Source organism: Pagrus major, chromosome 14, assembly GCF_040436345.1.
Source record: "Pagrus major chromosome 14, Pma_NU_1.0".
Taxonomy (NCBI): domain Eukaryota; kingdom Metazoa; phylum Chordata; class Actinopteri; order Spariformes; family Sparidae; genus Pagrus; species Pagrus major.
In genome coordinates, this window is record NC_133228.1 from 26120688 (window position 1) to 26145264 (window position 24577).

General features: G+C 45.7%; 1 protein-coding gene across 1 annotated transcript in view; it reads left to right on the forward strand.

Annotated features, from left to right (window-relative positions):
• Positions 1-22777, forward strand: part of LOC141008191 (protein-methionine sulfoxide oxidase mical3b-like) — a 23396-nt gene extending 619 nt beyond the window's left edge. The window contains exons 3-34 of the mRNA XM_073480439.1: positions 54-170; positions 364-465; positions 763-918; positions 990-1090; positions 1164-1421; positions 2227-2342; positions 3417-3543; positions 3622-3712; positions 4969-5116; positions 5386-5582; positions 5668-5768; positions 5877-5945; positions 6011-6172; positions 8191-8277; positions 9749-9914; positions 12069-12163; positions 12414-12480; positions 12629-12803; positions 13872-13902; positions 13950-14067; positions 14274-14342; positions 14721-15054; positions 15142-15272; positions 15420-15502; positions 15748-15816; positions 17367-17417; positions 17507-17746; positions 18486-18579; positions 20261-20311; positions 21989-22088; positions 22322-22395; positions 22593-22777. Of these exons, the coding sequence (XP_073336540.1) occupies positions 54-170; positions 364-465; positions 763-918; positions 990-1090; positions 1164-1421; positions 2227-2342; positions 3417-3543; positions 3622-3712; positions 4969-5116; positions 5386-5582; positions 5668-5768; positions 5877-5945; positions 6011-6172; positions 8191-8277; positions 9749-9914; positions 12069-12163; positions 12414-12480; positions 12629-12803; positions 13872-13902; positions 13950-14067; positions 14274-14342; positions 14721-15054; positions 15142-15272; positions 15420-15502; positions 15748-15816; positions 17367-17417; positions 17507-17746; positions 18486-18579; positions 20261-20311; positions 21989-22088; positions 22322-22395; positions 22593-22777 (3965 nt within the window). The remainder of the gene's footprint in view (positions 1-53; positions 171-363; positions 466-762; positions 919-989; positions 1091-1163; positions 1422-2226; positions 2343-3416; positions 3544-3621; positions 3713-4968; positions 5117-5385; positions 5583-5667; positions 5769-5876; positions 5946-6010; positions 6173-8190; positions 8278-9748; positions 9915-12068; positions 12164-12413; positions 12481-12628; positions 12804-13871; positions 13903-13949; positions 14068-14273; positions 14343-14720; positions 15055-15141; positions 15273-15419; positions 15503-15747; positions 15817-17366; positions 17418-17506; positions 17747-18485; positions 18580-20260; positions 20312-21988; positions 22089-22321; positions 22396-22592) is intronic.
• Positions 22778-24577: the final 1800 nt, after the last annotated feature.

Below are 24577 nucleotides of genomic sequence, written 5' to 3' on the forward strand. Positions count from 1 at the left end.
CTGATCCGAACAGCTGGATCCTCCAGTCAGCACCACCTGTTTCCTGTCTGCAGGTATCCGTCAGCTGCAGCTAGTCCTGCTGAAGGTGGCCTTACTGCTGGGGGTGGAGGTCCATGTCAACGTGGAGTTTAAAAACCTGGTGGAGCCGCCGGAGGATCAGCTCAGACAGAGTGAGAACGAGGAGGCAGCAGATTTTTACAAACATTAAAACATTTGAAGTTATTTCAATTTACTAATGATCCTACCTGTGTACCTGTCTCTCCACCTGTGTACCTATCTGTCTACTTGTCTCACCACCTGTCTCTCCACCTGTCTACCTGTCTCTCCACCTGTGTACCTGTCTCTCCACCTGTGTACCTGCAGGGGTGGGCTGGAGGATGGAGGTGAAACCAAAGCCTCATCCTGTCAATCAGCTGGAATTTGATGTCATCATCGGAGCCGACGGACGCAGGAACACGCTGCCAGGTACAAGACAGAATCTGTCAAAGTCCAGTTCAGTCTGATCAGAGACTGGACACCTGAGTGCTCCTCCAGACTGAAGTAACAGATTACAGCTGAGTCTGATTAAAGTTGAGTCGAGTCTGAAGATGCAGAGTTGAATTAAACCAGATCTGAGGTTTCCTTAAGACTGAAGTGATATGTGTGAGCTTGCTAACATGCTAACAGTTAGCTACATCATGATTGGCAGACATCAGTAAACATGCTAACAGTTAGCTACATCATGATTGGCAGACATCAGTAAACATGCTAACAGTCTAACAGGTTTCAGGCGCAAAGAGTTCAGAGGGAAGCTGGCGATCGCCATCACAGCCAACTTTAAGAACAGGAACACGACAGCTGAGGCCAAAGTGGAGGAGATCAGCGGAGTAGCTTTTATCTTCAACCAGAGGTTCTTCCAGGAGCTACGACAGGAAACAGGTAGGAACATTTAATGAAGTCGTTATGAGACTGTTAATGAGCGGACCTGACCTCATCACGTTCTCTGTCAGGGATCGACCTGGAGAACATTGTGTACTACAAAGATGCTACTCACTACTTTGTGATGACGGCAAAGAAACAGAGTCTGTTGGAGAAAGGAGTCATTTTACAGGTAAGTTCACACCTGGACACATCAGAACCACACAGTCCATCTCAGACCAGACTGATATCTGTTCTCCCTGCAGGACTTCACAGACACCGAGCTGCTTCTCTCTCGAGGGAATGTGGACCAGAATGCATTGCAGACAAACGCTCAAGAGGCGGCCAACTTCTCCACCAATCATCAGCTGCCATCTCTGGACTTCGCCATGAATCACTACGGCCAGCCGGACGTCGCTATGTTCGACTTCACCTGCATGTACGCATCAGAGAACGCCGCCATGGTTCGCCAACGCCACGGACACCAGCTGCTGGTCGCACTGGTGGGAGACAGTCTGCTGGAGGTGAGACAGGTCTTTGCTGAGGGTGAAACAGACAGTCTGCTTGAGGTGAGACAGGCTGTTGAGGGTCCAGACTGGTGAGGGTCCAGACTGGTGAGGGTCCAGGCTGTTGAGGGTCCAGACTGGTGAGGGTCCAGGCTGGTGAAGGTCCAGACTGGTGAGGGTCCAGACTGGTGAGGGTCCAGGCTGGTGAGGGTCCAGACTGGTGAGGGTCCAGACTGGTGAGGGTCCAGGCTGGTGAGGGTCCAGACTGGTGAGGGTCCAGACTGGTGAGGGTCCAGACTGGTGAGGGTCCAGGCTGGTGAGGGTCCAGGCTGGTGAAGGTCCAGACTGGTGAGGGTCCAGGCTGGCGAGGGTCCAGGCTGTCAGGGATGTTATCTTTGATGTGTTCAGCTCATCTGACAGCGTGGCCTCACACCTGATGGGGGCGCTCCTGGTTTTGTAGCCTGCTGCCACATATCTTTAGTGCTGTTGGTGTTGAGGTCATCCAGACCTTCAGGTTCATCAACACATCTGCTGATCTATGATGTCACTGAAGATGTATATTCCTCCAGACTGATGTTGTTCTCCTGAGTGACAGCGTCTCCGAACATTTGTCTGTCTGTGCACTCAAAACAGTCCAGTAGGGCTGCTGTAGCTTCATCTGTCCACTGATCAATAACTCATCAATTCATGATCAGTAACTCATCAGTTAATATTTAACCTCCTAAATCAGACAGAGGTGATGATGATGACTGTCTGTCTTCCTGTCTGTCCTCCTGTCCTCCTGTCTGTCCTCCCTCCTGCCTGTCCTCCTGTCTGTCTGCAGCCCTTCTGGCCAATGGGAACAGGGATAGCTCGAGGTTTCCTGGCAGCTCTCGATGCAGCCTGGATGATCAGGAGCTGGTCTCAAGGAGGAAGTCCTCTGGACGTCCTGGCAGAGAGGTCGGTATACTGTCATACATCACCTGTCTCTCCTCCTGTCTGTCTCTCCTCCTGTCTGTCTCTCTTACTGTCTGTCTCTCCTCCTGTCTGTCTCTCTTACTGTCTGTCTCTCCTCCTGTCTGTCTCTCTTCCTGTCTGTCTCTCTTCCTGTCTGTCTCTCCTCCTGTCTGTCTCTCTTCCTATCTGTCTCTCCTCCTGTCTGTCTCTCTTACTGTCTGTCTCTCCTCCTGTCTGTCTCTCCTCCTGTCTGTCTCTCCTCCTGTCTGTCTCTCTTACTGTCTGTCTCTCCTCCTGTCTGTCTCTCCTCCTGTCTGTCTCTCTTCCTATCTGTCTCTCTTCCTGTCTGTCTCTCCTCCTGTCTGTCTCTCTTCCTGTCTGTCTCTCTTCCTGTCTGTCTCTCTTACTGTCTGTCTCTCCTCCTGTCTGTCTCTCTTCCTGTCTGTCTCTCTTCCTATCTGTCTCTCCTCCTGTCTGTCTCTCTTCCTGCCTGTCTCTCCTCCTGTCTGTCTCTCCTCCTGTCCGTCTCTCTTCCTATCTGTCTCTCCTCCTGTCTGTCTCTCCTCCTGTCTGTCTCTCTTCCTGTCTGTCTCTCCTCCTGTCTGTCTCTCCTCCTGTCTGTCTCTCTTCCTGTCTGTCTCTCCTCCTGTCTGTCTCTCTTCCTGTCTGTCTCTCTTCCTGTCTGTCTCTCCTCCTGTCTGTCTCTCTTCCTGTCTGTCTCTCCTCCTGTCTGTCTCTCTTCCTGTCTGTCTCTCCTCCTGTCTGTCTCTCCTCCTGTCTGTCTCTCTTCCTGTCTGTCTCTCCTCCTGTCTGTCCCTCTTCCTGTCTGTCTCTCTTCCTATCTGTCTCTCCTCCTGTCTGTCTCTCTTCCTGCCTGTCTCTCCTCCTGTCTGTCTCTCTTCCTGTCTGTCTCTCTTCCTGTCTGTCTCTCCTCCTGTCTGTCTCTCCTCCTGTCTGTCTCTCCTCCTGTCCGTCTCTCTTCCTATCTGTCTCTCTTCCTGTCTGTCTCTCCTCCTGTCTGTCTCTCTTCCTGTCTGTCTCTCCTCCTGTCTGTCTCTCCTCCTGTCTGTCTCTCAGAGAGAGTATATACCGGCTCCTCCCTCAGACGACTCCAGAGAACCTTCAAAAGAACTTTGGTGTGTTTACAGTCGATCCAACAACCAGATACCTGAACATCAACCGTCTGCTCATCACACCTGCACAGGTACAATCATTGGTATCAGCTCGTTCATACAGCCCCGGAGACATCGCTGTTCAACACTTCATTTATGTTCTTCTTCAGGTGAGACACCTGGTGGACACAGGTGAGGAGGCAGGTCTAAACACAGACTGTGACATCATCCGTCTGCCGTCACCCAGAATCCTCAGAGAAGGTGAGTTCAGTCTCGTCCTCTCTGATGTGGTTGGTTTTTGTCTCGTCCTCTCTGATGTGATTGGTCTTGGTCTCGTCCTCAATGATGTGATTGGTTTCTGTCTCGTCCTCTCTGACGTGGTTGGTTTTTGTCTCGTCCTCTCTGATGTGATTGGTCTTGGTCTCGTCCTCAATGATGTGATTGGTCTCTGTCTCGTCCTCTCTGATGTGGTTGGATTCTGTCTCGTCCTCTCTGATGTGATTGGATTCTGTCCTGTCCTCTCTGATGTGGTTGGATTCTGTCCTGTCCTCTCTGATGTGGTTGGATTCTGTCTCGTCCTCTCTGATGTGATTGGATTCTGTCCTGTCCTCTCTGATGTGGTTGGATTCTGTCCTGTCCTCTCTGATGTGGTTGGATTCTGTCCTGTCCTCTCTGATGTGGTTGGATTCTGTCTCGTCCTCTCTGATGTGGTTGGATTCTGTCTCGTCCTCAATGATGTGATTGGATTCTGTCTCGTCCTCTCTGATGTGATTGGATTCTGTCCTGTCCTCTCTGATGTGGTTGGATTCTGTCCTGTCCTCTCTGATGTGGTTGGATTCTGTCTCGTCCTCTCTGATGTGATTGGATTCTGTCCTGTCCTCTCTGATGTGGTTGGATTCTGTCCTGTCCTCTCTGATGTGGTTGGATTCTGTCCTGTCCTCTCTGATGTGGTTGGATTCTGTCTCGTCCTCTCTGATGTGGTTGGATTCTGTCTCGTCCTCAATGATGTGATTGGATTCTGTCCTGTCCTCTCTGATGTGATTGGTGTCTGTCTCGTCCTCTCTGATGTGATTGGTCACTGTCTCGTCCTCTCTGATGTGGTTGGATTCTGTCTCGTCCTCTCTGATGTGGTTGGATTCTGTCTCGTCCTCTCTGATGTGGTTGGATTCTGTCTCGTCCTCTCTGATGTGATTAGTCTCTGTCTCGTCCTCTCTGATGTGGTTGGATTCTGTCTCGTCCTCAATGATGTGATTGGATTCTGTCCTGTCCTCTCTGATGTGATTGGTGTCTGTCCTGTCCTCTCTGATGTGATTGGATTCTGTCTCGTCCTCTCTGATGTGATTGGTTTCTGTCTCGTCCTCTGATGTGATTGGTCACTGTCCTGTCCTCTCTGATGTGATTGGTCACTGTCCTGTCCTCTCTGATGTGATTGGTTTCTGTCTCGTCCTCTCTGATGTGATTGGTTTCTGTCTCGTCCTCTCTGATGTGGTTGGTCTCTGTCTCGTCCTCTCTGACAGATGCGTCCTCTCAGTCCAATCAGCTGCTGACTTGGTGTCAGGAGCAGACTCGTGGTTACCGTGGCGTGTCAGTTACGGACCTGACTACTTCCTGGAAGAGCGGCCTCGCTCTGTGTGCTCTGATTCATCGATATCGACCCGACGTCATGTAAACGCACAACAACAATCAGCTGATCACAAAAATAATTCACACAATAAAACAGGACACATTTTTTATAATGTTCATTGCTCTCTAAAATTTGACTTCCTGTCCTCCTGATTTAATGTTGTCCTGACCTCCATTTGTCTTGTCTTCCTTTCTCTTGTCTTCCTGTGATCCTGTCTTCCTCCTGTCATCCTGACTTCCTGTCTGTCCTGACTTCCTTTCTGTCCAGACTTCCTGTCTTACTCACTTCTTGTCTTCCTGTCTGTCCTCAGAGACTTTGACTCTCTGGATGAGTCGCTGGTGGAAGAAAACACTTGGCTCGGCTTTGATGTGGCTGAACAAGAGTTTGGGATTTCTCCTTTGATGACGGTTGAAGAAATGTCGTCAGTTGGAGAACCGGACTCTCTGTCGATGGTGATGTACCTGAGTCAGTTCCACCAGCTGCTTCGAGACACGCCGCCACCTGCTAGTGAGACACTGAAGACATTTCATGACATAAAGCGTGACTGTTTAACCCACAAACCACTGAGCTGACGTGTCTCTGGATGTTTCAGCTTGTCTGAGTCAGAGTTCTGACCTGAGAACAGCTCTCATCACTCCAGCCTCCCTCCTCAGCAGACTGGGACTCAGTCCGTCCAGGAAGAGAAACCCGAAGGTCCCGCAGCTCCTAATAATTATTATGATTGTTGTTTCATGATTGTGTCTTTATGATTTATGATTGTGTCTTTATGCTTCTGTCTTTAACCCATCACTGTCTGAACAGGAGCAGAAAGAAGCTCGTGGTAAACGGAGGAAGACGAGTCGAGAGCTGCAGCAGGTCGGTGTTCACACAGCAGCAGAAAGTCCTTTCACTCTTTGGTTTCATGTTTTCTGTTCCAATCAACTTCCTGTTTCCAGAACGGTGACGGCGACAGCCAGGTGTGTGATGAGGCATTTGTGGGCAGGTCCAGTCACTCTAGAGTACGTCTGATGGCCAATCAGCTGCAGGCAAAGCTGGACGAGAACTCGGCCTCCTGCAGGACTCCTCCTGCTTCTGCTGCGGCAGCTTTACGTCGACAGGTGAGGTCAGATCTGGCCCGCTCCACATCCAACTCTGTCCCTATTGAGCCAATCACAACAGTTTTTGGATTATGTGGTTGGGAGTGTCACACGTCACACGTTTCGCTGCTCTGATTGGTTGTAGATTGATCAATAGGGTCCAGTCTGCAGGTTCATCCAGGCTCATGAGACTCAGATCGACTGTATTTTACTGGACTGTAGCTGTAGAACCAGATCGTTGTTCTGCTCGTAAACAGATCGAGCATCACTCCAACTTGCACATGTCGCTAAGAGCTACGTCACCAGTTCATCGTTCTGATTGGTTGGAGGTCTACCCAGTTATCTTAACCCTAACCCAGGGCGAGAACAGAGTCCTACAGGCGGTCAGCTGATGTCAGAGGTCATTTATTGATTAATGGTTTATCGAAAAGCACAGTTCAAATCAATAAACTCTGCTGTAAAACGCACAGGTCGTCCTGGAACAGAAAATAAGATTGAAATGATTAAAATGACAAAGTTATTGAGACAACGCCGTCTGATCAGGTCACATGATTATGAGAACCAGCTCCAGGACAGGTGATGTCTGCAGCTGATGGAGATACAATAGAATAAAGTTTATTTCAAGAAAACAGATTTGTGTCCAGATGGGACTCTTCAAAAATGTTTAAAATTTGATTTAATTTATTGGTGTGTTGTTGGGTTTAACACACTGACAGTCTGTCAGTGTGAAAACTTAAAGATTGTAAAAATAAAATGAAAGTGATCAGAGAAAAACATTTTTAATATCAGTTACAGCTTCTATTTAAAACAAACAAAACAATCAAAGACAGAATTTTAATATCCATCAAATGAAATCTGTGCTTCATTATAAATCACAAACATGATTCAGTCTCATTAATAATAATAATTAATGAACGATGTGTGTCTGACTGTGACTCTGTGTGTCAACCAGCAGGGGGAGCTGTTGTCCAGCCTCCCTCCTCCCCCCCAGTCTCCAGACTGTCATCCGGCTGCAGCTCCAACACACATGTCTTCATGGAGGCCGGTAAACACTGGGAGTCAGTCGAGACTAGTAGAGACCAGTAGAAACTGGTAGAGAACAGTTGAGACCAGCAGAGACCCGTAGAGACCAGCAGAAACCAGTCAAGACCAGCAGAGACCAGCAGAGTCCAACAGAGACTAGTCGAGACCAGTAGAGACCAGTAGAGTCCAACAGAGACCAGTCAAGATCAGTAGAGACCAGTAGAGTCCAACAGAGACCAGTAGAGTCCAACAGAGACCAGTCAAGATCAGTAGAGACCAGTAGAGTCCAACAGAGACCAGTCAAGATCAGTAGAGACCAGTAGAGTCCAACAGAGACCAGTAGAGTCCAGCAGAAACCAGTCAAGACCAGCAGAGACCAGCAGAGTCCAACAGAGACTAGTCGAGACTAGTCGAGACCAGTAGAGACCAGTAGAGTCCAACAGACCAGTCAAGATCAGTAGAGACCAGTAGAGTCCAACAGAGACCAGTCGAGACCAGTCGAGACCAGCAGAGACCAGTAGAAACCACCCAGTTAGTCCCAGTGAAGTCGACCCCACCAATACATAGTTTCCCTTTAAAAGAAGGAAACAACACGCAGGAGGAGACTCAGGATCTTTAATGTCTCCATTTTGTGCCTCCTCATCTCCTTGATTCCTTTCCTTGTCTCCTCCTCTTGTTTTAATGACTGTCAGTCACCTCCAATGTGGAACTTACTCAGTTCAGTCTGAGTCCTGATCCACAGGTGAAGCCGGTCACACACAGCATGAACGCTTGTATTTCACATGTGTAATCCTGATTGTGGGCCTAGCCGACGTGAACAGAACCGAACTGGAGTTCAGGAGTGAAATCAGTCCGGATCACGTGTCACTTCACATGTGATGAATAACTGTAGAGCAGTAAATACTTCCCTCTGACATGTAGTGAAGTTGAACATTGAAAGTATTTTTAAAGTAGTACTCGAGTATTTGAGTAAATGTGGGTGTGTCCTGTCTGTCTCCGTGGAAACGGCTCATCAGAGGAAACGGACTCTTCAGCAGGAACAGATGAGTTTTCGGTTCAAAGAGAAGATCAAGTCTCAGTCTGCCGTTAGCGAGGACGAGCAGGTACAGCTGCAGTGCATTCTGGGTATCTGTGTCTGTGACCTAGAGTCAGTGAGGAGTCTGTAGCTGTGTCTCAATTCAGGGGCTGCATCCTTCGTAGGGCGCATTTGAAGGCCATTACGTCACAATGCCGTGCGAAGGCTGTCCAAATTCGAAGGCTCCTTCAAATGCAGCCTTCTTTTCCCTCTTTTTGGAGGACGCACCGCTACTATCCTTCGCGGTCTCCCATATCCCAAGATTCTTTGCGCCCCGCTGCTCAGTCCCGAAAACGAAGAAAGAAAGAAAGAAAATGGCGACATCAAGTGGCGCAGATCTGACATTTAAATGTAGGAATTGGGTTTATACTCGGTTTTTACTCATTTGAACATCCAACACCAGATATGCTAAACTTCAAGGGACCGTAAAACCTCCAACTTTTTTCAGTCAAACTCTACTCGTATTTTCACTTTCGCGGGCCTGGGCGGCAGAAAGCGTGACGTAAGGGTAAGGGCGGGAACATCTGGTGACGCAACCAGAAAATACTCCGAAGGCGAGACCGTCCCATTTAAAAACGGTTGACGCGGCTTTCGAAGGATACAGCCCCTGAATTGGGACACAGCTATTGTGTTGATGTGACTGCAGTGCATTCTGGGTATCTGTGTCTGTGTGTTCATGTAACTGCAGTGCATTATGGGTATCTGTGTCAGTGTGTTCATGTGACTGCAGTGGTTTCCTCCTCAGGCTTCATGTGATCAGATCAATAACTGATTGTCCTTCATGAATAGTCTCTATTGACGACAGATCAGCCTGCAGCCGTCTGCTGACTCAGCAGGACTTCCCCTCAGTCTCCTAGAGTTCTGTTGTAGTTCTGTTAGTAGTTCTGTTGTACTTCTGTGGAGTTCTGTTAGTTCTGTAAGTAGTTCTGTGGAGTTCTGTTAGTTCTGTTGTAGTTCTGTGGAGTTCTGTTAGTTCTGTTAGTAGTTCTGTTGTACTTCTGTGGAGTTCTGTTAGTTCTGTTAGTTCTGTTAGTTCTGTTAGTAGTTCTGTTGTAGTTCTGTTAATGAACGCGTTGCTTTGATTCGACTAAACTGTGAGAAACTGATGATTCAGTTCTACTGGACAGAATATATGAAGCTGTGAGAACTTCATTACCCATGAGTCTCTGCTGTAAGACCACTGACAGACCTGTACTGAACCAGTAACCTGTCTGTCTGACTGTCTCTCTGACTGTCTCTCTGCCTGTCTCTCTGCCTGTCTCTCTGCCTGTCTGACTGCCTGTCTGTCTGATCACAGTGTCTTCAGATGTACACCGGTGGAGTGAGCTCATTGGCTGAGCAGATCACCAATCAGATTCAGAGTCAGGAGGAAGTGACTTCGGTAAGAATCGGATTCGTTCACCTCATAGGTCACATGATGCTGATGTCACTGCCTGTCTGTCTCTCAGTCCTCAGCCTGTTTCTTCTGTCAGAGGAGGGTGAACCTGTCTGTCTCTCAGTACCTGTCTGTCTCTCAGTCCTCAGCCTGTTTCTTCTGTCAGAGGAGGGTGTACCTGATGGAGCGTCTCAGTGCCGAGGGTTTCTTCTTCCATCGCAGTTGTTTCCAGTGTTTCAGCTGCAGCAGCACTCTCAGACTGGCTGCTTACGCCTTCGACCAGCGCAGCGGTGAGTGTTTCTTCATCATCATCATCATCATCATCATCATCACTGAGGTGAAGCTCAATGACTCTGGTTCTGGTTCTGGTTCTCTCTCTCCTCTCTGTAACGTTACGTTCATGAAGTAAAGTCCATTTCCCCTCCAGCTCCAGTCAGCAGTCAACAGAACAGAACCTGGAGGTCACCTCCGGATCACTGCTGCAGTCAGGCTGATAAACAGGAGTGAAGATAAATCCACTTTTTAATCCCACAAGTTACCAAGTAATATCTGAGCTCTCCTCCCGTCGGATCAGAACAGAATCTGATGAGACTCCAGGTGTTTATTCCTCCAGGGGTCTGGATCTGCCCCGACTCTGAAGCCATGCGTCATCCACATTTTTCACTGAAAGTAGAATATTTTCAATTCCTGCGAATGTGCAAATGATACAGATTCTGTGTTTTGGTGTTTGCATTGACTTTACATCTGAACATGTGAAAAGTTTGCCTCACGTTTGGTCTGAACGTAAGTGAAGACGGAGCATTTCTGACTGGAATCAGACTGTCGGCGCAGTGAGAGTCCTGCAGGAGTCTGGACTGGTGTCTGGTGACTGTTAGTTGACTGGTCGGAGGCGTTAAAACACATAAATGATCCTGCAGAGTATCTGAACATCAGTCTGCAGTTAAAACACAAGAAAACAACAGAATCATATTTCTCAGTTTTATTTTGAGCAGCAAATTCAGATGTTAGAGACACACACACACACATGACTGTTTATTAATGTTTGTGTCCTGAGGATCCTGAACTCATGATGTCTCTGTTCATACATTCACTCCATAAAGCTTCTTTATGTTCTCCACCGTGATGAATCACACATATTTGAGTCGGGCTGTTTAATGAGCCCTTGGCTGAGCCACTGCTACACATCATGTGTCCACTTCTGTTGTACATTAAACTGGGCCCACAGAACCATGTCCAACAGTTATAGCACGGCTAATGTTAGCGCCTGTTAGCTTCACCCTCTCCAGTTTCTCTGGTGGACGAGGCTCAGTCACAGCTATACTATTCCACATATATTTACTGTACATGCAGTATTTCATGCAGTACTCCATGCAGTACTTCATGCAGTACTTCATACAGTACTCCATGCAGTACTTCATGCAGTACTTCATACAGTACTTCATACAGTACTCCATGCAGTACTTCATGCAGTACTTCATACAGTACTCCATGCAGTACTTCATGCAGTACTTCATACAGTACTTCATACAGTACTCCATGCAGTATTTCATACAGTACTTCATGCAGTACTTCATGCAGTACTTCATACAGTACTTCGTGCAATACTTCATGCAGTACTTCATACAGTACTTCATGCAGTACTCCATACAGTACTTCATGCAGTACTCCATACAGTACTTCATGCAATACTTCATGCAGTACTTCATGCAGTACTCCATACAGTACTTCATGCAGTACTTCATACAGTACTTCATGCAGTACTTCATACAGTACTTCACAATAATAACTCCCTCACAGGTAAATTATTTTAGATGTATAAACGTTTCTCTGGTGCAACACGTCACCGTGAACCTGAGCAGAGGTCAGAGGTCAGATGTGACTTCCTGTGTGTGAGAGGAGACAGGAAGTCTCACCTGTGTGACGCACTTTAACCTGTTTATGTCTGATCCAGTGGCCCATTCTGATGTGATGGTTCTGGTACTGGACGAAGCACCAGAGGAAGTTTTCATTGATCTGAACAGCAACAGTCAAACCGACCAATAGAGAGACAGAACAGGTGGACCATCAGTGTGATGTCACTCTGATCACCACACTTCATTGGTTAACCACATGATGCTGTCATGTGACCTCTGTCATTGTGTGTGTGTGTGTGGGGTGTGTGTGTGTGTGTGTGTGTGTGTGTGTGTGTGTGTGTTGGTGCCACAAAGCTTATATTGTGTGTTTGAGCTTCAGGACAAACATGACCTCCAGCTGCCAATCAGAGCGCAGAGGTCACATGACCACAGTTCAAGTTTGAGGCGGGAGTCATTTCGACTGATGACACACACACACACACACAGTAACACACACACACAGTAACACACACACACAGTAACACACACACACAGTAACACACAGTAACACACTGTAAGAAGTGACTGTCCTCATGTTGTTCTGTGTGTCAGGGAGGTTTTACTGTCTTCAGCACTTTGACTCTTGTCTGACTGTGAGGAGGAGACCGACCACGTCTGACGGAGTTGCTTCACATCGAACATCAATAGTAAGAAAACATGTTTGTCTCAATGTTAATAAATACAATGACTACAGTACTTGTACTTCACTGGAATATTTCTATCTGATGTCCTAACCCTAACCCTTCTTCTACACTTTGGAGGTGAACATGTTGATCAGGTTGACAGTTTGATACATTCTGATATATTAATATGACTCCAGATGATATCATGTGTTTATAGTTGATGTAATAATTAATGTGTGATCAGTGAGGATGGGTGTGTTTATTTTCTCCACAGGCGTCTGCAGCTTCAGCTCCGTCACACTCAGACTCTCTGATCTCCTCCAACCGTCGTCGCTCCTCAGGTGAGTTCTGTTCACCTGCGTCGTCCTTTAAGTCTCATACCTGTTCACACTGAGCACGCTCCTTAAACTGGAATCAATGTGGGCTTTAGTGTGTGTGTGTTTCTGTGTGTGTCTGTGTGTGTGTGTGGCTGTGTGGGTGTGTTTGCAGTCATCTCTGTGATGGTGGCGACGCCGGAGAGGATCGAGCTGGAGAACTATCGCCGCAGCTCGACCAAGGTGGAGGCGAAGCTGCTGGAGGAGTCCGAGGAGCTGGAGGAGGTGTCGGAGGAGATGCTGCACCGGTTCAACCTCAGCCTGGACGAGAAAGTCCAGCAGAGAGCCAGGTCAGAGGCCAAGTATTTGTTTGGCCTTTTTATAGCTTTATTGATGGGACAGCTTCAGAGGTGACAGGAAACAGGATGAGAGAGGGGGAGTGACACGCAATAAAGGGCCTCAGGTCGGACTCAAACCCCGGGCCGCTGCAGCGAGGACAGAGCCTCTGCACATGGGACGCCCGCTGTACCAACTGAGCTACTGGACCCAGCTGGATGACTGAAGTCACAAATAAAAGTTGACACATCAGATACAAAGTCGAAAATGTACAATTTAAGTTAAAAATCAGGTCAGAATTCTGAGTTTTCAGCTGAATTTATGATTTTTTTTATTATTTCTGACTTACATAATAATTTTAACTTTTAATAAAATAGTTATGTTATAAGTTATGATTGAAACATAAAAGTTAAATTAAAACTATTCAAGTAGAATTATTAGAATTAATAGCGTTTAAGTGTAACAAGTCAAAATTGACTTTTCTACATCAAAATGAAAACTTGAGTCCAGATTAGAAATGTTTATTAAAGTTTTGACTTTTTCTGCTAAAAATGTATTTTATCTTAATTCGTTTTAGCATTTTATTCAAAATTATGAATAAGTCTTACTTTTTATGTCAAAAGTATGAGAGGCGACATCACAACTGAGCAACTGACATTTAAGTTTTTCAAAACCATTAAATTCATTTCAAAATGTAAAATTTTAAATAATATTTTAAAACTAGTAAGTGTTTTAAATTAACTACATTTCATAACTTTCTAAGACAAATTTATGATTGTTTTTATTTTTGTATTTATTTTAAGCAACTTTAAATCAAAGTTTTAACTTCAAGAATCTTAATGGTAACATATAATTCAAAAGTGTGAATTTCTAAATCATTTGTGTTTTCGGGTTAATATCACAATAAGTCGATGACGTTTAAGTCAAAGTTGTGACTTTTGAATTTAAAATCATTTGTCAAAATTACGCAACTCAATCAAACATGACTTTGTGTGTCATCATTTTTGGAAACTAATCAGAAATATGATTTCATATTTCATCATTGTGATGTAATATCTTTCATGCATGTGTTTCTCCGGCAGTGTTGGTCCTCCGTACCTCTGCGACCTCACAGTTTGTCTGTTTGTGTTTTCAGTTCAGAGTCGGAGATGGAGGAAGAGGAAGAAGAAGAAGAAGAGCGCGGCGGTCGTCACCGTGTGACATCAGAGGAGGCCAGAGCATCATGGAGGGAAACTCTGCAGCTCCACCTGAGAGGCGACCAGGAGGAGGAGGAGGAGGAAGATGAAGAGGAGGGAGAGGTGGAGGACGAGGAAGAGGAGGGAGGCAGTGAGGTGGAGGACGAGGAAGAGGAGGGAGGCAGTGAGGTGGAGTCCAGTGACGGTGAGTCTCTGAGTTTTCCTGTTTCCTGTCATTGTTTTGTGTCTTTGTGTTGTGATGTGTTGTGATGTGATGTTGTGTTGTGTTGTGTCTCCCCCTGCTGGTAGAGGGGGAGTACAGCCCCTGCGACATGGAGCGACACTCGGGCCTGTGGCTCCTGTTAGAGGAGGAGACAGGTAGAATCCAACAAACCAAACTCCATTAAAAAACATCAAATTTAGATCAACTTCACTGCATTAACATTTCAAATAATGAGCATTTTAACAACTTTTTTTTTTAATACAGTTTGTTTTCTTTCATCCTTTTGGTCAAATTAACAAAGTAAAAGTACTCTAATTACTGGTGAAAAAGTATCTTAGTACATTACAAATATCTAACATGATGAATTAATACATTTTTAGTTTCATGTGAAGAACTTTGTCTGTTTATGTATGTGAGTTATGATATTGATTACAGAACTGTTACCAGTACAGACTTTTTACCTGTACTTGTAGTATTTTGTAATTTTTACTACCTGTTGACACTCTTGACTCCTCCCCCTCTCTCCCCCTCAGAGGAGGAGCTCTCTCTGGTCTCCTCAGCAGCAGGAAGTGACATCACACGCTGTGAAACACCTGTGAGGTCTGACTCCAGCCTGCTGGCCGTCATCACCTCCTCCACAGCTCCCTCGAGAACTCCGCCCCTCGCCAACACGCCCTCCACAGCCTCCTTCGTCACCACGCCTGACTCCACCCCCGACGACGACAGGGACACAGCTCCGCCCACACAGCTTACACCTGTCGTCGTCATGGAAACAGCTGCTACTGCTAAAGGGCGGGGCTCTAATGATGACATCAGCCCTGACCTGCCACAGAAAAAGCCCCTCCTCCTGCAGGTGATAGGGGCAGAGTCAGAGGAGGAGGGGGCAGAGTCAGAGAGGGTGAGGAGGAGGAGACTTAGAGGAACACACAGCCCCCCCCCTCGCCTTGGAGGCAGAGCTCTCCTCCAGCTAAAGGGGCTCAGAGAGGCTCCGCCCCCTGGACAGATGGAGGTGGAAGGGGGCGGGGCCAGAGCCCTGTGGAAGGCGGTGTTCTCTGGAAACAGGAAGGAGAAGAAGAAGAAGTGGGGCAGGTCTTTACCTCCAGGAGCAGAGAGGATGAGGACGGATGCAGCCAATCAGAGGAGAGGTACAGGTGATGATGTCATAGAGAAATACATACAGACAGAGTGAGGTCATAATGATGATGTAATTACTGTACTTCCTGTGTCTTCAGATGTGAGAGGAGGTCTGACAGAAGAGTCCGATCTGGACTCATCCACTCTGCTGCAGAGGTGTTCACTGACGCCCACAAACAATGTAAGACTCAAACACACCGCAGCTCTCACACGCCATCAGTGACATGATGTCATCAGTGACATGACATCATCAGTAACACAATGTCATCAGTGACACACAGACAACCAGACAATTCCAGCCTGTTTTATGATGGCCAGTATCACAGGGATCAGACTAATACCTGGACTGAAGACTAAAGGTCTGAACAATGTGAAACTTGTCAGTAGACGCCCTTCAGTAACCGTCTTGTTCTGGTGTTTGTTCAGCTGCGTTCGGAACTGTTTGACCTCACCAATGAAATTCAGAGAGTCACAATAAAAGAAGACAACCAGGAGGTATCAGCTGTGATAGATTCAGGAACCGGTGTTCTGTAGGAAATCTGTGTTTAAAGTGGTGGTTGTGGTTTACATTCTGTGTCTGTAGAGAGTTTTTATTAGTCAAATAACATCTGAATGATGCAGAGCTGCAGACTAGAGACTTGGACTCAAATCAGCCTTGAATGACAAAATTAAGGACTTGGACATGATTGTTGAGGGACTCAATGTATTTTGACCCTGATGAACTCCCAGAATATTTAATTATCTGGCATCTGGATTAGGGTTAGGGTTAGGTTAGGGCACTGAAAGGATGTTTTTAATCTTTACATTTATAGTCAGCACTCTGAGACGACAAAGACTTGTTTTGACTTGGGCTTGCATTCAAGAACTTGAAACTTGACAGGATGTGAGACTGGACTTGGACTTGTCTAAGCTAACTTGTGAATTGTCTTGTATTAACTGAGAGACCTGTCTCCACTGACTTGGACCTGACTAACATAGGCTTGATATGTGTCGACTGACTCAAGACCTACATGGACTTACCCAAGACTCAGCTTGTTCTGGTATTTGACTTCAGTTTGTCTTGACAGGTCTCAGTTCAGGTAAGAAAAGTCCAAATTTGTACTGACTGACTATGGACTTGTCTCAACTGACCTTGACTTGTCCCAGCTGGTGTCAGACTTGTCTGGGAGGTGGACTTTTCTTGACTAACACGTTATTCTCTCAAATAACTTGTTCTTTTCTTGACTGACTTGGACATTGTCTCGACTAGTCTCAAGTCAGTTGATAAGTTTCAAGTTGGTCAAGACAACTAGTCTCGATTCTGTAAAGACAAGTCCAAATTTGTATTGACTGACTATGGACTTGTCTCAACTGACTTGGACTTGTCCCAGCTGGTGTAAGACCTGTCTGGGTTTTGTCTTGTGTGACTTTGTCTTTACAAGTCTCAAGTCAGACAAGATCAAAATCGTACTGACTGACTTTAGACTTAACTTGGAGTTGTCTCAACTGTCTTATTCTTGTTTCAAGTGACTCGAGGCTTGTCTCCACAGTCCTGAGACTTGTCTTGGATTTGTCTAAATTGATCTGGACTTGTTTTGATGGACTTAGACTTGTCTCAGTCAATTTAAGATTCGACTGGGGTTTATCTTGACTGACTTTTGTCAAGTCTGACGTCAGTTAAGGCTCGAGCCTCTTGAGACTTGTGAGTCCAGACTCATACCAGCATCAAGTCCAAGTCCAAGTCTAGTCTGGCTCTGTTGAGAGAAGGTTCAAGTCTGTTGAGACAAATCTAAGTTGAGTTTTAGGTCACTTCAGAAAACTTTGAGGTCAGTCTATACAAGTCCAAGTCAGTCAAAATGTGTCCAGGTCAGCTAAGACATACCCCAGTACCCAAGTCAGTGGAGTTAAGTCCCAATTGAGTCGGTGCAAATTCGGACTTGTCTTGACTGACTGGACTTGGATGTGTCCTTGTTAGAATCTTGTTGTCTCATGTTAGTTGAGACCTGTTGATGTTTGCAGTCTGGTTCTGTATTTTCTTTGACTGTTTTTGTCTTCGTGTCTCTCAGCCTGCATACATTCCTCATGCTCTGGCTTTTAAACGAGCGTACGCCATCAAGGTACAGACTTGTTAGCCTCCCTCTGGTTCATAACGAGGGTCCAATCATCAGACTCTTAGACAGACTTCCTGTGATGTTTGTTGTTTCAGAGACACTCTCTGAAGGTCCCCGTCCAGGACTATGATGGACAGTCCTCGTGTCCCACGGAGGTGGTGGGGGTCCTGGTCCAGGCGAAGGAGCTGTCCAGTCTGAGTGTGAAGGAGACCTTGTTCCAGAGGGGACGAGAGGATGAGGATGAAGACCTGGACGCCAAAATCACCAGACGAGTTCAGAGAGCTGCCAGAAGGAAAGCCAAACAGGAGCAGCTGAAGAGACTCCACAAAGCTCAGGTGAGTTTAGCCGAGGACAGGATACAGAGACAGTTCTCTGTTTTCTCAGCTTTTGTTTCCGTCTTGACCTTGAGTTACCAGGAGCTGAAATGCTTCTTCACTACAGCAGGTGGCAGCAGAGTCACAGTGAGCAGAGTCACTGATGGAGATGTTAAATGTCACTTCTAATCTGTTGAGTTTAGTTCAGATAAACTCTGGTTTGTTTGTTCAGATTGATTGTTTAAAACCTGTCAAACTAAGCGGTCTGAGACCACCAGGAGAGGGTCTCTGACTGGTTTCAAGGGAACTTTGGTGGATTATAAAGTTGACAAACAGCAGGATTTTGAAATTGTGGAGGTATAAAATTTAACATGACTTTTAAAGGCTAATTAAATACATGATTTAATTGAAACCTGACAATTCACCTGGTAACCATGGTAACAAATACCGTAAGTCAGTCACTCATGTGACACTGTTTGTTTATAATCCAAGAGGTCCAGTCTCAGTCGGCACTGATGCTGATGATCATCACTGATCATCAATAAATTGATCAGGTTCAGTACAGTTCAGACTCACATGCAGGATGACCTCACCAAAACTGTCCAATCAGATTTCATGTTGATTTCTCTTGGATTGTTTGTAAAAGCTGAGTTTACATAAACTAAATCCAGAAATAAAAGGTCCTGACGACATGAGCCGAGGTGAGACAGGTGAGGTGAGACAGGTGAGACAGACTGTATTCTGTGTCTGTTTGTTCCAGATGATCCAGAGGCAGCTGCAGCAGGTGGAGGAGAAACAGAGACAGCTGGAGGAGAGAGGAGTGATGGTGGAGAAAGCTCTGAGAGGAGAAGCCGGTAAAGACACACAGAAACACATATATACTGTACATATATACTGTACATAGACGCCTTTCTTACTGAATTTAAAGTTCATCAGTTCATTTTCTTGACCGCTTTATCCGTGAGGGTCGCGGAGATGTTACTGCTCGTCCCTGGACGAGTCGCCAGCTCATCGCAGGGCCCTCTGACGGCAGAGGCTGCCACACAAGGTGCCAACTGCGCGCCAGGAGCAATTTCGGGGTTTCAATATCTTGCTCAAGGATACTTTGGCATGTAGCTCGGTTCCACCCAGGGGAGCCGGGGTTCGGTCACTGGTCACCTGCTCTACCCACTGAGCTACAGCCGCGCCAAGCTGAATTTAAAGTATGAAGTCATATTTATTAAAGAGAAAAGAGTGTGTGCAGGTTTGTATATCATTGTAAAAATAAAATTTTAGAGTCGGTGTCCCACAGGGCTCAATACTGGGCCCACTGCTGTTCAATCTATACGTCTATATACTGATGACATCATCTTCTATCAACATGTGAAAGAAGAACAGCCAACTATGCTACAGCTGTCACATACATCAACATCATACATCAAACTGGCTACTTCAATCATGTTTATATCTAAATGTAAATACTTAAAGCTCTGGTCTACGATCTGAGAAAGATTTGAAAAAAGCATCCCCCCCCCCCCACACACACACACACCCCTCCCCTCTGTGCTCCTTAATCCCTCCCCTCCAAGCTCGTATCGCTCTCCTCTTGGAGCCTCCCGCGACACACCCCCTCCCGCAACACGCAACAAGAGCAACAAACCGGCCAGCAGAAACCAAATATAGCGCCAGGTTTGAATGCGGAGTAACGATGTCGGATTCACAGGTAAAGTTATTACAATGCACGTTGAAACTAATGTAAATCTTGTAAGTCATTACAATGTCCACAGCCAAGCTAGCGTAACGTCATTAGCATGTTACAGCTACGTTACGTTACAGCTAGGTAATAAGTTACTATTTATCAACAGCTAAGTTAGCCACTTCTAAAAGTAATTGAGGGCCAAGAGACTAACAGATGCTGCTGTTAGCTTTAATCATAACGATCGCTTCCACATTGTGGCTGAAAACTAAACCTGCATGAGCCTCGGGGGCCGCATGGCTCCTATTGATCAATTTCTTTTCAGTTTTGCAGGCGCTAGAGAGAATGGATTTATTCGGTTCCTTTTACGCTTCACATTGTATAGGTCGTACTATTGGGTCATAACCACCATCTAAATAATGTTAATAATAATGACCAATCTTTCAAATCGTAGACCATAGCTTTAAGAAACTATGTTTTTTACTAAGCGGATTTTTTCTGTTGAACCTTCAGGCAGAGCATGATAGAAAATTTAGGAATCACAGTTTCATTCAAAAAAGAACTAAAGAGAGTTGTGAATACAAGAAAATGTAACCTAGCACAAATTCAATGATTCTAATTCAATATATTGATTGACTGATTGTCTCAGATGTGTTAAACTGACATCAGACACACAAACAGAAAGATGTTTACCATTATTGTGACATTTTTGTTAACTTTTAACAATACTACGTCACAGATGAACAATCACATTTTTGTTCTAGAGCATCACACGGTACAGAAAGGATTAAATCTGACACACTGACCCCATTAATGTAAATTAATGAAGTAAAGTAATGTGACTGATGTGTTTCTGTCAGATTATTGGGGAGACTCCAATGACAGCCAAGACATGGAGCTTCACCTGGAAGGTGAGTTCACCTGCTGATTTCATATCAAACAGCTGGATGTGCTCAGTTTAACGTGGCAGTCTAAAGGAGTTGTTTATTATAATATCCTGATATAAACTACATTATACTGCAGGATCAGAATCAGAATCAGAATTCCTTTATTAGTCCCGCAAACGGGGAAATTTCTGTGTCACAGCAGCCAAAGGACAGTTCAATATGACAATAAACAATAACAATAGTAAAAAATAAACAACATAATAAAAAGGTAAGAAATAGAAATAGACGTGTATATACATAATGTGTACAAATATAAACAGTGTAATTATAAACAGTGTGGCAGTGTATTGTTATTAATAAATAATGAATATGAGTATGAAAATTGCCCAGTTAGTGCAAAAAAAGAGAAATGAGTTATGTGTAGAGTTTTTATTGAACAGTGCAGAGTGAGGTCTACTGGAGCAGTGCTGGTTCTGCTGCTGTCAGAGTCTGACAGCAGCAGGAAGGACCTGTGATACCTCTCCTTCACACACTTGGACCTGCGGTACCTCTCCTTCACACACTTGGACCAGCGGTACCTCTCCTTCACACACTTGGACCTGCGGTACCTCTCCTTCACACACTTGGACCTGCGGTACCTCTCCTTCACACACTTGGACCAGCGGTACCTCTCCTTCACACTTGGACCTGCGGTACCTCTCCTTCACACTTGGACCTGCGATACCTCTCCTTCACACACTTGGATCTGCGGTACCTCTCCTTCACACACTTGGACCAGCGGTACCTCTCCTTCACACTTGGACCTGCGGTACCTCTCCTTCACACTTGGACCTGCGGTACCTCTCCTTCACACACTTGGACCAGCGGTACCTCTCCTTCACACACTTGGACCTGCGGTACCTCTCCTTCACACACTTGGACCAGCGGTACCTCTCCTTCACACACTTGGACCTGCGGTACCTCTCCTTCACACACTTGGACCTGCGGTACCTCTCCTTCACACACTTGGACCTGCAGTACCTCTCCTTCACACACTTGGGGTGTATCAGTCTGTCGCTGAAGGAGCTGCCCAGTGCGGTGATAGTGACCTGCAGGGGGTGGGACTCCTTCACCAGCAGCGATGACAGCTTGTCCATCATCCTGCTCTCTCCCACCACCTGCACTGGCACTAACCCCTAACCCAGGATGGAGCTGCCTTCTTCATAAGTTTTTCAAGTCTCCTCCTGCCTGCTGCCGAGATGCTGCTGCTCCAGCAGACTACTCCATAGAAAATGGCTGATGCCACCACAGAGTCATAGACAGTCCTTAGGAGTGCCCCCTGCACTCCACTGCTCTGACCTTCTTGTATGTTGCTGCAGTGTGATGAGTCCAGTCCAGTTTATTGTTCAGGTGAACTCCCAGGTACATGTAAGATGTCACCATCTCAATGTCCGTTCCCTGGATGTAAGTAATGTGTGATGTGTGATGTGAAAATAGCCGCAGCCTGGTCAGAAGTGTTTGGTCAGATTATTGTCTGTTTGAAAGGATGGCAAACGATCCGAACTTCATCAAACAAACACAGATTGAACATGTTGATTCTGAGCAAACATCAGTCCATTATTTTGTTCTATACTGATCTCTAGAGGACGGAAGAGAATGTTTGTTGTTGTTTTCTGTTTGTATTTTGTGTGAACTGACCCTTTAAATCTTCTGTCTCTGTAGGACTGGGTAAACTGGATAATCCAGCTCTGATGCAGCAGTGGTTCAAGTTGGTCCAGCAGAAGAATTCTCTGGTCCGATATGAATCTGAACTCATGATATTGTGAGTATCTTTAAATCCTGCAGCAGGTTCAGGTTTCATAGTCTGGATCCAGGTCTCAGAGTCTCTGGATCCAGGTCTCAGAGTCTCTGGATCCAGGTCTCAGAGTCTCTGCTGTGTTTCAGTCTGGATCCAGGTCTCAGAGTCTCTGCTGTGTTTCAGTCTGGATCCAGGTCTCAGAGTCTCTGCTGTGTTTCAGTCTGGATCCAGGTCTCAGACCCTCTGCTGTGTTTCAGTGCTCGGGAGCTGGAGTTGGAGGACCGACAGAGTCGACTGCAGCAGGAGCTGAGAGAGCGGATGGCCGTGGACGGTAACCACTGTAAAATATGACCAGAATTTTAATGTAAAACATTCAAGTATCATGAATATTAATCCTGTCTGTTCCTGTCTGTCCCGGTCTGTCCCGATCCATCCTGGTCTGTCCTGGTCCATCCTGATCTGTCCGGTCTGTCCTGGTCTGCCCTGGTCTGTCCTGGTATGTCCTGGACTGTCCCGGTCTCTGTGTAGACCACCTGAAGGAGGAGTGGCAGCTGGTGGAGGAACGTCTGATCCTGGAGGAGATGTTGGAGGTGGTGGAGCAGAGAGACTCTCTGGTGTCTCTGCTGGAGGAACAGAGACTGCAGGAACGACAAGAAGACCAGGACCTGGAGGACATCATGATGACCCGAGGACTGGGACTCAGCTGGACCTGAACTGGTCTCATCTGGCCTGCAGTGATATCATAATGACCTCAAGACTGACTGTATCAGAACCGTTCACTGTGACTGATTCTGATGAAGATCAGAAAACTTCTCCAACAGCAGCTTCAGACCTGATCAGAGGAGGACTGTAGAAAACCTGGAACAGATTAATTAACTGGTTCTGGTTCTGGTTCTGGTTCTTCTTTTCATCTGTCTCTTCTCCTTCTTCTTCTTCCTCTTTTTCTTTTGATGTTTACTGACATAGTGACTACTTGTGGGGCTAATTGGCTAACCATTCTTGGTAAATGCTAACATGCTACCTAGCCACAATAGCCCATCACGCTATCTGGTGAGCCCAGCTTGGTTGCTACTCGGTTACTTCCTGCAGCTCTGTTGTGAAGCATTTTTTAACCATCTCTTTCCAGCTCCCAAGATACCTTGTGTGAATTACAGGTGCAACTTCCTGTTTGTCCTGTCATTGAACCAGAACCGTTTTTTTCCATGGTAACATGATGCTAATCTTCGTTCTTAGAGCAATTGATGTGGTCTATGGTACATTTATGAAGATCTAGGTTAACGATTGTATCGAGTGAAAACTATTAACTCTAATGTTATTGATTAGCCCACTTAGCTAACGCTTGTAAAGCCTTCAAGGTACCACCGGTGCATCAGTTATTATCATACCTTTATACTTATGTTAGCTCCACTGAGCATCAGTAATAACACCCATAATTGTTTCCACAGTGACCTCCTCAGGCAACTCATGTGATGGTTACTGCAACAAAACAGAACATTAGCTAACAAGCTTACATGCTATGATAGCTTCCTCCATTTTGGACAAATCATTCTGATTTCACTGCTTCCTGATGGATCAGCAACTAAACGCACCATGAAAACTGAAAATCTGAAGTTCAAAGTTGAACACAGCTACCTTAGACAACAGCTAGCATTAGCATTCAACCCCTTCCTGGCTAACATTAAGCTACTAGGAAAGGCGTGAATTAGTTTTAAAATATCAGCGCACACCTTGGACTCCTTTATTTAAACCTGGAAGTAAAATGAATTTAGTAATGAAGCTACTGTACACTAATGAAGCAGGACTATTGAACAGTAACGTTAGCGAGGAAGTGGTTGAAAGTAGTGAGTTAACAAACAGCCGGTTAGCGCCCTGGTGTAGTCTACGGCTGTGTCCGAAATCACTCACTCATTCCTTACTCCCTAGTCACTACATAGAGAGCCCAACATAGTGGACTATATGGGGAGCTCATCGGCAGAAAGAAAAAAGCACTTTCGGACACTCAGGCGCCGTTAATTATGTCACTGCTGTTGCACAGTTGAAACGTCATACATCAACTCCAGTTGTGGACTATCCATAATAAATACTTAAATATATATTAAGATGAGTATTTAAAAAGTATACCGTTAATATTGAGTCGAAACACAAGTATTTTAATGTACATTCCGATTATATTTATATTTAAAATATGTATACTATATACATGTATGTGTATATATACACACCATTTTCGCGCCACATCTTTTGTCTCTTTATCTTTTATCTTTATCTTGTACCGTGCGATCACAGAGCTACAGTTAGACCCCATTTACCTCGCAATTGCATACGAGTCTCAGAGCTCCCCAAAATGCCACCAAACATAATTTATCTGTTCTTACTCACCATCATCCAGATGATTTTATCAGAAGGAGAATAAGAATATAACAAACAAGATGAAGAAGAGTGAGATTTGCAGCTCTTGCTAATCTAGCGAGACGTCGTCAGATTGTAAGTGTAAAGATGAAGGATTTTACATT